At 39.9% G+C, this 15,334-nt stretch overlaps 1 protein-coding gene across 1 annotated transcript in view; it reads left to right on the top strand.

The window, feature by feature from the left end:
• Nucleotides 1-15,334, top strand: part of LOC117299467 (nuclear pore membrane glycoprotein 210-like) — a 39,600-nt gene that overhangs the window by 7,006 nt on the left and 17,260 nt on the right. Inside the window, exons 6-15 of the mRNA XM_033783007.1 lie at nt 1,470-1,602; nt 2,746-2,874; nt 3,005-3,067; nt 4,210-4,322; nt 6,371-6,511; nt 8,274-8,414; nt 9,105-9,260; nt 10,365-10,473; nt 12,905-12,991; nt 13,909-14,054. Of these exons, the coding sequence (XP_033638898.1) occupies nt 1,470-1,602; nt 2,746-2,874; nt 3,005-3,067; nt 4,210-4,322; nt 6,371-6,511; nt 8,274-8,414; nt 9,105-9,260; nt 10,365-10,473; nt 12,905-12,991; nt 13,909-14,054 (1,218 nt within the window). The remainder of the gene's footprint in view (nt 1-1,469; nt 1,603-2,745; nt 2,875-3,004; nt 3,068-4,209; nt 4,323-6,370; nt 6,512-8,273; nt 8,415-9,104; nt 9,261-10,364; nt 10,474-12,904; nt 12,992-13,908; nt 14,055-15,334) is intronic.

Genomic DNA, 15,334 nt, shown 5'->3' with positions numbered 1-15,334 from the left:
GTTCTTATATAGCGCCTACATAAAATATGACAACCGAAATACATCAAGCTGGAAGTAACCAACCCCCTTGTCACTATTGGGAATTGTTTTCTTCACTGAAACCCTATTTGGGGGCTTGAAAATCTGTACAAAAATGGATGAGCTGGACGATCTGTTTACTCCTTATTTGGTGGGTTGCACCCTAGACATTCACACGTTTCAATCCCATTCTAGTCATTTTTATTCTACATTAATAAATATCCCAGACAGTTTCGCTATTCCTATTGGTGGAGAGCGCTCCACGTGGGGGTGTTTAAAGGCAGTGGACACTATTGGTAATTACTCAAAATATTTATTAGCATAAAACCTTTCTTGGTGACGAGTAATGGGGAGAAGTTGATGGTATAAAACATTGTGAGAAACGGCTCCCTCTGAAGTGCCATAGTTTTCGAGAAAGAAGTAATTTTCCACGAATTGATTTCGAGACCTCAGGTTTAGAACTTGAGGTCTCGAAATCAACCATCTAAACGCACACAACTTAGTGTGACAAGGGTGTTTTTTCTTTCATTATTATCTCGCAAGTTCGACGACCGATTGAGCTCAAATTTTCACAGGTTTGTTATTTTATGCTTTGAGATACACCAACTGTGAAGGCTAGTCTTTGACAGTTACCAATAGTGTTCACTGCCTTTAAACAGTTGATAATGACCAGCTGGAGTGATCGATCTTGCAGGAGTGATCGATCTTGCCCCGCCATTTTAGCCCATAGATACGAAGATGCATTACGCGCACAAATACATATCCGAAAACTGTCCCATAAAAATGCGCCACACGTACAGAGCTAGACGTCGGAGAAACAGATAAGTTGTAACAGAGTTTCCTACTTCATTACGTCTTTTTACCAAATGGCATAATGGGAATAAAAGAGTGGTGAGTCGTTCTTAAAGGTATTGGACCCTTTCGGTAAACAGTATTGTCCAAGTCCCGCACTTCGTGTATCACAACTTCTATATCAATGAACAAACCTGTGGAAATTTAGGCTCAATCGGTCATCGGAGTCGGGAGAAAATAACGGGAAAACCCATCCTTGTATCCGCATGTTTCGCCGTGTCATGACATGTGTTTAAAATAAATCCGTACTTCTCGATATCAAGAAGTGATATTGTTTTACTGTTTTCTCAAAAAGTAAAGCATTTCATGGACTAATATTTCAAGAGAAGTCTTTCACCACTACCTTCTGTAAACCCTGTAAGTTATTTGTAAATCTGTGAACTTTTATTTTTTTTTCTGTACTGAAAGGGTCCAATGGCTTTAAGCAGCCAGTTAAAACCTTGCAGGGTCGAGAAAGACCTTGTTACTAGTCTTTATTCCGATTAAATTTTAACTTAAATGTTTAAATGTCGTTTCAAAAGGTGGTCGCGTTACTAAGAAGTTTCTTTATGATGTGCTTGTTGTATCTTCACAATAATATTTGTTTTCTTTGCAAACAGGATGTGAAGATGAGTGTAACGAGGGTGATAGTGATCGATCACCTGATGCTGAATCCAGCCCATGATATCTACATCTTGGTCCACGCTCAGATCAAATACCAGGTGGAGAAACTCAAAGAGAGCAAGATTACAGGTGAGTCTCGTGGTACCGAGTAATCCGGTAATCGGTGGGATGCCCCTGCATTGTCAGATTTACACGGCTGCCCCACCGGTCTGCAGCCAGTAGACCGTCAGGACACAAGGATACCCCATTTTTTTTTTTTTTCACACTTTTTTTGGCAAAGCAACCTCCCTTTCAGACGGTTTTACAACAACTAAAATACAATGGGAAACTTTAGACTATCTGCCAATCACCAAGAGAGGGCGCTCTTTACCAGGTAGTGTCAACAACTTAGGAATAGGAGAAGCATGAGTGATGGTCACTGACAGCAAATACCTTGTGTTTTGCGTGTTTTTGATTTTGTATTTAGATTTAGCCAAACCTGCATTTTGTTTTTCATAACACAATGCCAGCATAAACCAAACTGTTCTGGAACAGGACGTACTGGACACGAGTTCCCCAAGGATAACAAGCGGTGTGCATGAGTTTTGGGGAGTGTTTCTTTTAGGGTAATTAGCAAAAATTCCAAAATGCTGACCTACCAAAAATTGAGAAGAAATCTGTTTAGTTTAGTTGTATGACAATGTATATGATTTAATTTTCAAGAGGCTGAGAGACTTCTAAATATTTTTTGAGTATTTTTGAATTTTTAGCATTTACCATTGTTTGCTATAGGAGTTGTGCACCCTTACCTGGTAGGTCTGCTGCCCTCTAGTTGCAGAGCTTTCAAAAAGTCTCCCATTGCATGGTTTTCTTTTTACCTCGTCGACTAACAGAGATTTTTTAATGTAAATTTGTATTAAATATTTGTTTTTTACAAAACTACAAATATTATTTTAAAAATTGTTGACGGTAATTTTTGTTGTTGTTAATTGCGCATTTACATGTAAGTGTTGAACTCGTGCACTAAAGTTTCAAACCATGAGTATGACATGCAGTCTTCAAATTTGCACATACCAATTTTTTCACCTGCCAACTTAACTTGTGTCTTGAAATCATGTGCCCTCTTTGTCTAATGTAGGGTTATCTTTCATCACTGCTCACGTATGGCACGATTAAACAAGGCAATGTGATCTCCTCTCGACCAATCAGAATGGATAAACTGTTCCAGGATTGGAAATAATATGATTAGAAGTCACAAATATTTAAACTTTTTCTCCTTTGCTTTTTCATCAGTCGTTCCTATGCCTTCAGCACAGTACAAACTTGAGATTCGCAATAGTGGCATAGCGAGTCTGGACACCAAGACGTCTACAGTTACCGGTGTATCACTGGGTACCACTGAGGTTGTGCTTAGAGACAAGAGTATCCTTTCCAAGTCAATATGATATAATATTTATATTTTTGTGTGGGTTTTCTAGCTATATTTTTAGCTTATCTTCCCCATGTATTTTTTTGTATGCATGTACATATTGAACTTAACCCAAACACCCAGACATCAAAGATGCTGTGAGTCTCCCAAGCTCATCCGTTCATGTCATCGAACCCAAGTATCTTGGTAAGTTCTTTTGAGAGTCCTAATCTGTGTTCCTTCAGTACGTGGAATTCTCAAACAGTTGTCAGCCAAGCAAACTCAAAGATCTGCAGCTCTTTTCATCACCAATAACATACGCGGCTGGAGGGAGCAGAGACCGCGCAATAAGAGCCAACATGGCCCAATGTCATGGCTCTGGTTACCGTAAGCACAGAATCGGCGCTTACGGAAGCAGAGAATTCTGTGCTTACGGCAAGCGTATTTCACGGGTTAGCAGCGAATTTTGGCTTCTGCGCGTGCGTACTCCACGTTACTAGGCATTCTACGCTTACAAGGCTAGCGCAGAAATTCGGCGCTTGCACGTAAGCGGGGAATCATGAGCGTAAGCGCAGAATTCGGTGGTAAGCAGAGCCATGAAATTGGGCCCCGGTCCATGGGGTGGGAGCCCATTGAGATAGGGTCAGGATTGTCAAAAATGTTTGGATTCTTTTCTGTGCGTTACACAACACTCGGGACCATTGGCTGAACAGCGCATCATGGAATAAGGACACAGGTGTTACGACAGGGACTCGAACCCACACTCTGCTGATCAGAAACACCAGAGCTTAAGTCTGGTGCTCTTAATCGCTAGGCCACAACACGCCATACGGGTCGATGTGGCTTGGTGCCAAAGGTGCCCTTACAAATGCATCTGCAGCTCAAACACATTATACATGTAGCCCCATCCTTGCCAGATCAGCTTCTCAGCTTCAAAAATATTCACTTATAAATGACAAGAAGAAGTGCATGGACAATCAAGTCAAGGGGTGTCGTGACCGAGCGGATAAGAGCACCAAACTCAAGCTCTGGTGCTTCTGTTCAGCAGAGTATGGGTTCGAATCCCGGTCGTGTCCCTGAGCAAGACACTTTTACTACAATTGCTTCTCTCCACCCAGGGGTACATAAATGGGTACCTGTGAGGGCAGAGATGGTTCTTGTGATTGATTTAGCCGAGTAACGCATTCTTTGCACAAGGCTGTATACTCCCAGGGAGCTGAGATGGTTTAAGGAATGATTTAAGTCTCCGGTGGCCAGGGGTGACAATTTGAAGAACTTTGGGACACCCTTCGGGTGTGATAAATCACTACATAAAAACGTAATATTATTATGATTATTATTGATTTCAGGCTTTGTTGTTCTACCTGGCAAGAACTGGGTGTTGGAGACGGGTCGTCTGTATGAAATCATGATTGAAATATACGACAGAGACAGTCATAAGATGTTCCCTGCAGATATACCAGTAAGTCTTACTTTATAGGTGTACTCAATATGTGCAGTTCAGTTTGTTTGTTTGTTTTGTTTGTTCGTTCGTTTGCTTGTGTGTTTGTCTGTTTGTTTGTTTGTTTGTTTGTTTGTTTGTTTGTTTGTTTGTTTGTTTGTTTGTGTTTGTTTGTGTGTAAACATATAGTGTTTGTCTTGTTTTTCTATCATATACAAATTAAGTACATGTTTTAAGCAAGTTTTTTTTTCTTTTTTCTAGTATTTTAAATTTATTGCTGTTAATCTCTCTTACTATATATTGTAATATTTTTACTGGTCATTCTTTGATTTTTTTCATTTACTTTTTGTACCTTATCTTGTAATACATAGTTTAAGGATTTTAAAGTTTTTGTGATGTATTTTGTAAGTTTTATTTTTTTATTTTTTTTTATAATGAATCCAACCGTATGTTGTTGCAAAAAAAATGAACCTTACCTTAGCTAGTATGTGTTGTTCTGTAGTCAACATAGGCCTGTAGTCAACATGTAAACTTAGTTGTACGTATATAGGATTTGAGGCATTGCATGGTGAGGTATCAGTATATATTTGGTTTGCGGTAGCACGATGTGTGATCTACTTGCCAGGTAGAGTTTGTTCATAGAGAACTGTCTAGCATTAATTCTACTGCCGCGGAGTAGATAATCGGTTTTGGGAAACTTCTCAGTTCTGAAAAGAACTGTCCTGGTGATGAGTAATGGGGAGAGGTTGATGGTATAAAACATTATGAGAAACGGCTCCCTCTGAAGTGCCATAGTTTACGAGAAAGAAGTAACTTTCCACGAATTTGATTTCGAGACCTCAAAGAGCCGGTTTGGTCTCGACGTTTTGAACAGTATACTCTGCTCGTCTTCGTCTTCAGGACTAGCAGAGTATACTGTTCGAAACGGCGAGACCATGGAACCGGCTCTTATCAGAGCCACCACTCCTTCAAAAGAGTTTTTTACCCATGGTTGTACCCGCAAGTTTACTATTCATATTTATATTTATAGTTGCTCTTATAAATGTTGAAGATTTTCTCTCTGACGTCATTGTGGAACCGAAACATGAAGTTTCTATTTGTCTGTGTGCACGCTCGTTGACCTCGTATTGTACATGTACATGTAAAGGACATCATGTCGTGGCACAATATGCTGTCTAACAAATCAAGAATTGCGGGGTGAATGGCTTCTCTTTGCGATATTGCATTCTGTTTTTCTATGAGCATTACTCAACACATTGGACCAAGAGCTTTACGTCCCATTCGAAGGACGAAGCACCATGGTCATGTATTTTGCTTAAGGATACAGGTGTCATGACATTTGACTCAAGCCCACTCTCTGCAGCCTCGCTACCATGCAAGGCATGCTGGGAAAAAATGGCGCGGTGAGATCGATCACCCCTGGGAACGAGGTTGCACTCTCTGCTGATCAGAAACACTAGAGCTTGAGTCCGGTGCTCGAGCTTGAACCCCAAGACTACGACGCGCCATTAATAAATGACAGAGCCTAAGACAAAATCCAGATCCAAGCTGTGGCTACAAAAGAGCCTTTTTTTTTTTCTTAAGACGGTGGACACTGTTGGTAAATGTCAAAGACCAGTCTGCTCACTTGGTGTATCTCAACACATGCATAAAATCACAAACCTGTGAAAATTTTAAGCTGAACTTAAAGACTTTGGACACTAGTGGTAATTGTCAAAGACCAGTGTTCTCACTTGGTGTATCTCAACATTAAGCTTACTCAACGTGCATAATGAAAAAAAAAAAAACCTTGTCACACGAAGTTGTGTGCTTTCAGATGCTTGATTGCGAGACCTCAAATTAATTCTAAATCTGAGGTCTCAAAATCAAATCCGTGGGAAATTACTTCTTTTTCAAAAACAACGCCACTTCAGAGGGAACCGTTTCTCAACATCAGATCAAATTACTTTTATTTTAAAATAAAATCATGCGTTTTTTTTCTACATGTTTTGGTAAAGCTGAGTCAGCTGATAAAATGTGTCCCATATTTATCCATTTGTTTCACATGTTTGTTAATATCTTCTAAACAGAATATTCGGATAAAAGCTGATTTTGCTGGAGAGTACTTTGAGGTTCTACACTCGACGGTAAACGGCACGTATCATCATATCCGTGCACTACAGAGTGGATTGACAGAGATTGAAGCCGCCCTTGTTTCTATTGTCAAACCGGTGAGTTGCTAAGCATTTCATTCTCATGCTTACCAGATTAGAGTATGCACTATACTAATCCTCCAATCAGATTTGCAGAATTGAGTTGGATATGGGACGTAGACGCGCTATATTTTCTGTATTTCCACGAGCGCGCGTGTGATAACATAGTTATCTTCAAGCAAACTTGGCGTGTGACCCTAGAACACACAAGACACAGGTAGTGATATTAGCCGTGCAATATAAATACATGTAGGTTTTGATCACCACTCCATTCTGTGAATCTGATACGAAGATTACTCTGGTTTATTACAAATTAATGTTCAGTACATTTATTTCAATGCTGTCATACAAAACAATAATACAATAGCATACATTTATGTCAAAATTAAAACAAGCAATATAGTATGAGGTATGATTAGGTACACAATACTTCAAAAAAATAAATAAATAAATAAACAAGTAGTAATTTAAAGACAACATTTAGGTGTAAGGTTAAGCAAAATGCTTGTGTGCCCTAACCTATTGACAGACAAACATGATACCAAGGAACACAAACAAAGACAAAGACAAGGGACAACATGGTCAGACGATAGGTGTAGGCCTACAAACAACACAAAGGCGAGTCATCATTAAATGGACTCGTACTATTAAAGTCATGAATTATAGGGTCATGAAGATTAGCGCGTACTTGAAGATAAAAACCGTTATGGCTTGGCTAATAACACTACCTGTATCTAGTATGTTCTATGTCAGGCGTCATGCTTGTCACGATAATTATGTTGGATATGAGACGCAGAAGCGCTTTATTTTTCCGTATTCCACTCGCGCTTGTGTGTCGTGGCCGAGTGGATAAGAACACCGAACTCAAGCTCTGGTGTTTCTGTTCAGCAGAGTGTGGGTTCGAATCCCGGTCGTGACACTTGTGTCCCTGAGCAAGACACTTAACTATAATTGCTTCTCTCCACCCAGGGGTAAATGGGTACCTGTGAGGGCAGAGATGGTTCTTGTGATTGATTTAGCCGAGTAGTGCATATTAATGTTGCACAAGGCTGTATACTCCCCACCAGGGAGCTGAGATGGTTTAAGGAGTGATTTAAGGCCCAGTGACCCGGGGTAATAATGTGAAGCGCTTTGGGACGCCCTCCGGGTGTGAAAAGCGCTATATAAAAACGGGTTATTATTATTATTATTATTATAACTTATAATGTACAATTTGTGACATGGATCAAGTTGAGTCTTATGGAAATGTAGAGTAACATATTTCCCTATGACAGTGGGGAAATTGTTCCAAACCATAGGCCCAGCTACACTGAAAGCTTTTTTTGACGTAGATCTTTGCTTGCTTTGGGAAAATCCAAAGCAAGTGGTATTACATGTAAGTGTGCTTAAAGACACTGACCACTGTTGGTAATTTGTCAAAGACCAGTCTTCTCACTTGGTCATGTTGGTGTATCTCAACATATGTATATATGTATAAAATATCAAACCTGTGAACATTTTGTGAGATAATAATAAATAAAAAAATACCCTTGTCACACAAAGTTGTGTGCTTTCAGATGCTTGATTGAGGTCTCAAAATCAAATTCGTGGAAAATTACTTCTTTATCAAAAACTGAGTTACTTCAGAGGGAGCCGTTTCTCAAAATGTTTTATACTGTCAACCTCTCCCCATTACTCATTTCTGAGTAAGGTTTTATGCTAATAACTATTTTGAGTAATTACCAAAAGTGTCCACTGCCTTTAAGAATGTTTAGTCTTGATTTGTGCTTTCTCCTGTCAGGATGGAGAGATGGAAACCTTTAAGATACCCATCAGAGACGCTCAGGAAGCCGAAATCTTTGACCCCATCAAAGTGCAGCCGGAAACTGTTGTGTTTCCGTGGCAACCAAGGAAGCCGGCTGCATATCAGTACACACTGAAGGTAAGAATATCATAAGTTGTCTCTTTAGTACATTCCAAGGAAAAAATTCCCATTAAAAAATAAATCAATGGGATTTAATGGGATCCGATTGAAAATTTGAATAGGATTGGTGTGGAATTTGGGACATCTTCAATGGGGTCCAATGGGATCGACAGGGGATCCCATTGAATCCCAATGAGTCCTATTTTAGATAAACATTGAACTGTTATGTTATAAAGTTTATAACACACATACATGCAGTGAATGGTACCCGCGCATTGTGTACCGCGCGTTGTATGCTACACGTCGTATGTTACCAGCTAGCGATCATGTGGTAGGCGTCGGGGCTCGGCCTCTCACGCTGCATGGATTAACAGACGCCTCGGTCAGTGAGCCATACTAATCTCGCTACGCGAATTTCTTAATGAGAAGATCAACTGACGGAAAAGTGCTTTTAGAACCCCTTGTAACATGGTATGCCGTCATGTTATGTCATGACTGTCGTTAGAATTAGACAGCTAAGGTCATGACCTTTTCATTAGCAGCTCTTGGTGGCGCTATGCAAGTTGCTAGATGCAAGTATCCGAGGCTTGCAAAATGGGTGATTGGAATGAACGTTCGCTGTCCCATGGGAGTTATTTTAGAAAGTTTTGGTTATAATTACTTTTATAAAGTTTTTTTATAAAGTACGAGTCATGTTTCGGTACACAGGCTACTGGTGGTACTGGCAGCTACATTTGGACGTCAGGTAACCGTAATGTGGGAACCGTTAACGTCCATGGAACCATCACCACGGCAACAGAAACAGGAATGACCAATGTGACGGCTGCCGACAATCGCAATCCAGCTCACTTTGGTTTGAGTAAAGTAAGTTTTTTGTTTTAATTAGGGGTTAATATTTATTGGTGAGAATGAAAATATGATTGTTTACATATTTACACTGATGGTATGAAGAAAGATGGTCATTGTGGAAAACTTCACTTTAAAGGCAGTGGACACTATTGGTAATTGTCAAAGACTAGCCTTAATAGTTGGTGTATCTCAACATATACATAAAATAACCAACTTGTGAAAATTTGAACTCAATCGGTCGTCGAAGTTGCGAGATATGAATGAAAGAAAACAAAACACCCTTGTCACACGAAGGTGTGTGCGTTTAGATGGTTGATTTCGAGACCTCAAATTCTGAACTTGAGGTCTCGAAATCAAATTCGTGGAAAATTACTTCTTTCTCGAAAACTATGGCGCTTCAGAGAGAGCCGCTTCTCACAATGTTTTATACCATCAACCTCTCCCCATTACTCGTCACCAAGAAAGGTTTTTTGCTAATAATTATTTTGAGTAATTACCAATAGTGTCCACTGCCTTTAAGTATTTTTTGGTTAAATGCTTTGGTTTAAAAAAGAATGAGTGAAACAAGTTTTGATCTTGTGACACAAGGACACAGTGTCTTGACTTGGATTTGAACCCACACTCTGAAGACTTGGATGAATATTTGATGAGTATGTCATAAGACTAAAAACACAATTCACGCAGTGCTCCTAATGCGATTTGAACCGGGGTCTGAAAGTTGGAAGGCCAAGAAATACATCAACTCGTAATTGTTTAATAATAATAATAATAATAACCCGTTTTTATATAGCGCTTTTCACACCCGGAGGGCGTCCCAAAGCGCTTCACATTATTACCCCTGGTCACTGGGCCTTAAATCACTCCTTAAACCCATCTCAGCTCCCTGGTGGGGAGTATACAGCCTTGTGCAACATTAATATGCGCTACTCGGCTAAATCAATCACAAGAACCATCTCTGCCCTCACAGGTACCCATTTACCCCTGGGTGGAGAGAAGCAATTATAGTTAAGTGTCTTGCTCAGGTACATTGTGTTTTTAGTCTTATGACATACTCATCAGATATTAATGTGTACGAACAAGCTACTACTTGTAGTAACTAATTGCTGTGATTGATGACAGGTGTATGTACTCCCACCCAGTGATATTGCGTTCTTTGATACTACAGTAGAAGCTTTGGTGGGTTTGACCCTTGACCTCCCTCTAGCTGTGTTTGCTCTCCTGCCTGGTAGTAAGTACATTAACTTTCCAATTTCAATTCAAACTTATATATAATTCATTTCCATACTTTATGTGTCTTTGTGTTGTGTTTTGTTTTTGTTTTTGGTTTTACTGCGCCTTGAACACCCAGCAGGGTGGATATGTGCGCATTACAAGTCTTATTATTAGTTATTATTATTATTTATGAAAACAGTGCAAACAGTTTTGTTTAAGGAATAACCAATAAGCAAAGCTATTTAATGAGGGTGAGAAAATCATAAATAGAGTATGGAGGCATCATCTGGAAGCCGAGGCTTACGTGTTTGTAGGGATGCCTGGGGACAGACAATAAATAGTGACAAGAACGAACGGACAGACAGTTAGAACAAAGACAGAATTGATCAAGACAACAATGATGAGAAGACTAATTGCACAATATTAATAATACCAATAAAAACAATAATAACAAGAAATCAAGTAATCATAAAAAAACATTTGCTGACAACACAGCCAACTTCACAAACTTCACGTCAATAATCAACAAAATTCACCATACCCACTGTATTAATTTTCAGATTTGTTTTGAGAAGTTCTTGAGTAAACTTTTTAACTTTGAAAATTGTATTGCCAACAATGAAACTCTGACTTGACAAAAGAACGACAACAAAGGCTATTATTATTCTTAGCTTTGGGAGTATTTGTGTTTTTGTGTAGGCATTCCTTTTCTGTTGGTGGGGGAGGTCATACATGTATGTTCTTTTGTTTGTTCGCTCTTGAAACAGAGCTACAATCCCGGCCAAAATGCTTGGGCCACCCTTTCCTAACGTTGTATACAACGATTCCCTGTGCACTTCCCATTCACATTCAAAACATTTGTCCCCCGCCCCCCCCCCCCCCCCCCCCCCCCCCCGCTCAATGTTGACTGTTACTCAGAACACAACTCAGAACACAATCAGCAATTGGAATGTTGACTGTAACTCAGAACAAAATCAGCAATTGGAACCAACATTGAAAGGGGGCAGGGGGGCCCAACGAGATATGGCCGGGATTGTAGCCCTCCCTGATTCTGCAGAAAGATCCCTGAAATAACCATTCCATATTCTGATGAACAACATTTTCCTGATTATGGAAACTTTGTCCTTTTTATGTTGAATATAATTCAAAAATTCTCCCTGACTGTTTCTGGTAATGAGACCATGGATGCCTCATAAATGAACTTCACCCTTGGGTGCACAAGGCAGTCGCTAGCGACCACCTAAAAAAAAAAGTCAAATTGGGCTTTGATACGATCATAACTTAAAGCCAGTGGACACTATTGGTAATTGTCGAAGACCAGTCTTCTCACTTGCTGCATCTCAACATATGCATAAAGTAACCAACCTGTGAAAACTTGAGCTCGATTGGTCGTCGGAGTTGCAAGATAACTATGAAAGACAAAAACACCCTTGTCACACGAAGTTGTGTGCGTTTAGATGGTTGATTTCGGCACCTCAAATTCTAAACTTGAGGTCTCTTTGTGGAAAATTACTTCTTTCTCGAAAACTACTCCACTTCAGAGGGAGCTGTTTCTCACAATGTTTTATACTACCAACCTCTCCCCATTACTCGTCACCAAGTAAGGTTTTATGCTTATAATTATTTTGAGTAATTACCAATAGTGTCCACTGCCTTTAAAAACACCCATATTACATTTTATACCACCCTTGTTCGATTGTTTAGAGCAATATTGTTGAGCTTTTGTTTGATGTGATGTTCAACGAGGGGTGCTATTGACAATTTTTGAGAGAACACGGTTGAACATTTTAATTATTTTTTTAAAAAATTAATCTGTGCACCAAAAGGTTGCAAGCTCCTATAATAATAATAAATAATAATAATAACCGTATTTATAACGCGCCTTTTGCCAAAGGATACAAAGCGCCAGGTATTATTACTGCAAGGAGTGGGGCGAATTTTTTGATATAAGACCTAATCATTAAGCACCATGTAATGGTTTACAAGGTGCTGTGGCGCAATATGCTGCCAATCCAGCCAGGAACTCCGGGGCCAACCCCTCCTCTTTTCGATAAGTGCACTGGGTTCTTTTACATGCGTTTACACAACACATGGGACCAACGGCTTTACGTCCCATCCGAAGGACGAACCAATGGTTATGTGTCTTGCTTAGGGACACAAGTGTCACGGCTGGGGATTCGAACCCACACTCTACTGATCAGAAACATCAGAGTTTGAATTCGGTGCTCTTAACCGCTCGACCACGACACTATGCTCAGTGCACTACAGATTTGGTTTCACAGGCTGTTCATGTATACTCCCCAGAGAGCTGAGATAATTATTGAAATCATGTGACAAGGGATAATAATGTTTGAGTGCCATCAGCGTCACGGAGTGACAGACTTACATGTACATGTACAGTGTTTCATAAGAAACTGTTATTGTGTTTTCCTGCTTCTTGTTTTCAGGTAAGAAACGTGTCGCAATAAGTGACTGCAGAACGCTGCCGTTGACCATCACTCTATCAGACAATACAGTTTTCCAGAAGACTGAAGGTAAGAAGCATGCTTAGCACGCTAACGCAAGTACAGACTGGTCGACTTGAGCTAGTTTCATGACTCTGCTTACCGTAACCGGGATGTGATTTCTTGGTATTTAACCAGAAAGCTTTTTTTTTTTGTACACACCCATTTAATTTCCATTTAGATCAAATTCATAAAAACATCAAGATAATGACCAAGATTGCAGAATATGGTTTTTAAAACCAAAGATAAATGTACATGTACGTAATCAAGTAGGCTTCGTGTTCGGTCAAGCTTTGAGTTCACACAGGTTTGTTTTAAAGCAATCGCAAAAACATCGGTAAACAGTATTGTCCAATGGCCCACTCTCAGTGTTTCACAACTTAGATGTCAAATAACAAACCTGTGAAAATTTAGGCTCAATCGGTCATGAAAGTCGGGAGAAAATAAAGGGAAAACCCACCCTTGTTTCCGCACGTTTCGCCATGTCATGACATGTGTTTAAGATAAATTCGATATCGAGAATTGATAATTGTTTTAATGTTTTCACAAAAAGTAAAGCATTTCATGATAATTGTTTTAATGTTTTCACAAAAAGTAAAGCATTTCGTGGAATATTGTTTCAAGGGAAGTCTTTCACCATTACCTTCTGTAAACCCTGTAAGTTATTTGTAAATCTGTGAACTTTTAATTTTTGTTCTGTTCAGAAAGTGTCCAATGGCTTTAAACAGCCTATCACATCCCTGCCGTAAGCAAAAAAAAGATCTGTGGGCATAAAAAAATGGAAGAAGCTCTAGTAGTAAAAAAGCAGAGTGTCTGTTGAGATGATTTTTAAGTCTGATGGTGCTTCCAGAGCTCCGTGGAAATCTCCAGTGGATGATGCTTCTCGATCTTTCTTGAGAAATCCTTAGAGGTGATCTTATGCTATTCCATCTCGTACTTAATCTTAGACTCACCCGATCACGTCGACGGAGCATGCACCATGATACCAGTGAGGGCGCTAAATTCAGGTCACACGCAGGTCACTGTCACGTACGAGTACGGATCGGTCAGACTACAAGCATCCGTCACTATCTCTGCTTATGTTCCTCTCCAGGTAAGACTGCATTTATAAGCACTACAGGAAAGCTTCATTACACACATCATTTATGTCTAGCAACTCACACCTGTTATCTCCATGTAATTCCTTTTCCAAACAGTTGACTTAAAGGGCCTTGGATCAGTTGGAAACCATTTGTTATGAAAAACATATGGTTTTCCTTATACATGTACGTCATGAACTAACACGACACGCCATTTTGTGGAGTCAAATTTTTGACTCCTCAAAATGGCCGACCGTGTTGGTTCGCTAAATAACATGAAAACCACGCAATTATGAGGCATATTTGTGTGGAGCATTATATTCTACTTTTAAAACATCTTTCCAACCATACGCATTTCAAAACAAACAATTTCAAACACTTTTCATAGACCAACTCGCCCGATCTAAGGCAACGAGTTCCTTTTATTTGATCATGTGTGACCAGTGGTATTGCTGAATGCACGATCCTTTGCAATTCTATCTAATGTACCGTTAATGTACCAGCCGTCGATTTCACAAAGAGTTAGGACTCATCTTTTCTCGAGTTAGGACGAGTAACTCTTTCTAACTTAGGATTAATCTTAAGGTCTGCATGCTACAGTGCGGGGTTGGGACTCGTCCTACATGTAAGTACTAAGATTAGTCTTAAGTTAGGAAGAGTTTTGTGAAATCGACGGCAGCTGGCAAAACATAGGATTCGAACTGCCTCTACAGGTACCGGGCAACCTCGGTAGTCTAGTTGGTAAGACACTGCTCTAGAATTGCAAGGGCTGCGGGTTTGAATCCACCCTGAATAATATGCCTGTTTGCACAGGACTCAGGAAAGTACTGAGTATACAGTGCTACACATCTGTGAATGGGTAAAAAACAAAATATTGAAGTCTTGTATAGCCATGATAGCGCACGTACGTGTATCTACCAAACAAGGTGCTCAAGGCGCTGAGTATATACAAACTGTAAGAAAGATAGGTTATTGCAGTGATGAATTCTGAGACCCAATTAATTAGCACCTTATAAGGGTTTACAAGGTGCTATGGCGCACTAAGCAGCCACAGCCAGGAACACTGGGGCGAACCAATTCTCTTTTCGATAAGTGCACTGGGTTCTTTTACATGTGTTACACAACACATGGGACCAACTGCTTTACGTCCCATCCGAAGGACGAAGCAATGGTTTAGTGTCTTGCTTAAGGACACAAGTGTCACGGCTGGGGATTCAAACCCACACTCTGCTGATCAGAAACACCAGAGTTTGTATTCGGTGCTCTTAACCGCTCGGCCACGACACTTCAAAAA

Source organism: Asterias rubens, chromosome 14 (genome assembly GCF_902459465.1).
Source record: "Asterias rubens chromosome 14, eAstRub1.3, whole genome shotgun sequence".
In the NCBI taxonomy this organism is placed as follows: Eukaryota; Metazoa; Echinodermata; class Asteroidea; order Forcipulatida; family Asteriidae; genus Asterias; species Asterias rubens.
The sequence above is the reverse complement of the archived record's forward strand: the minus strand, read 5'-3'. Positions and strand labels throughout refer to the sequence as shown.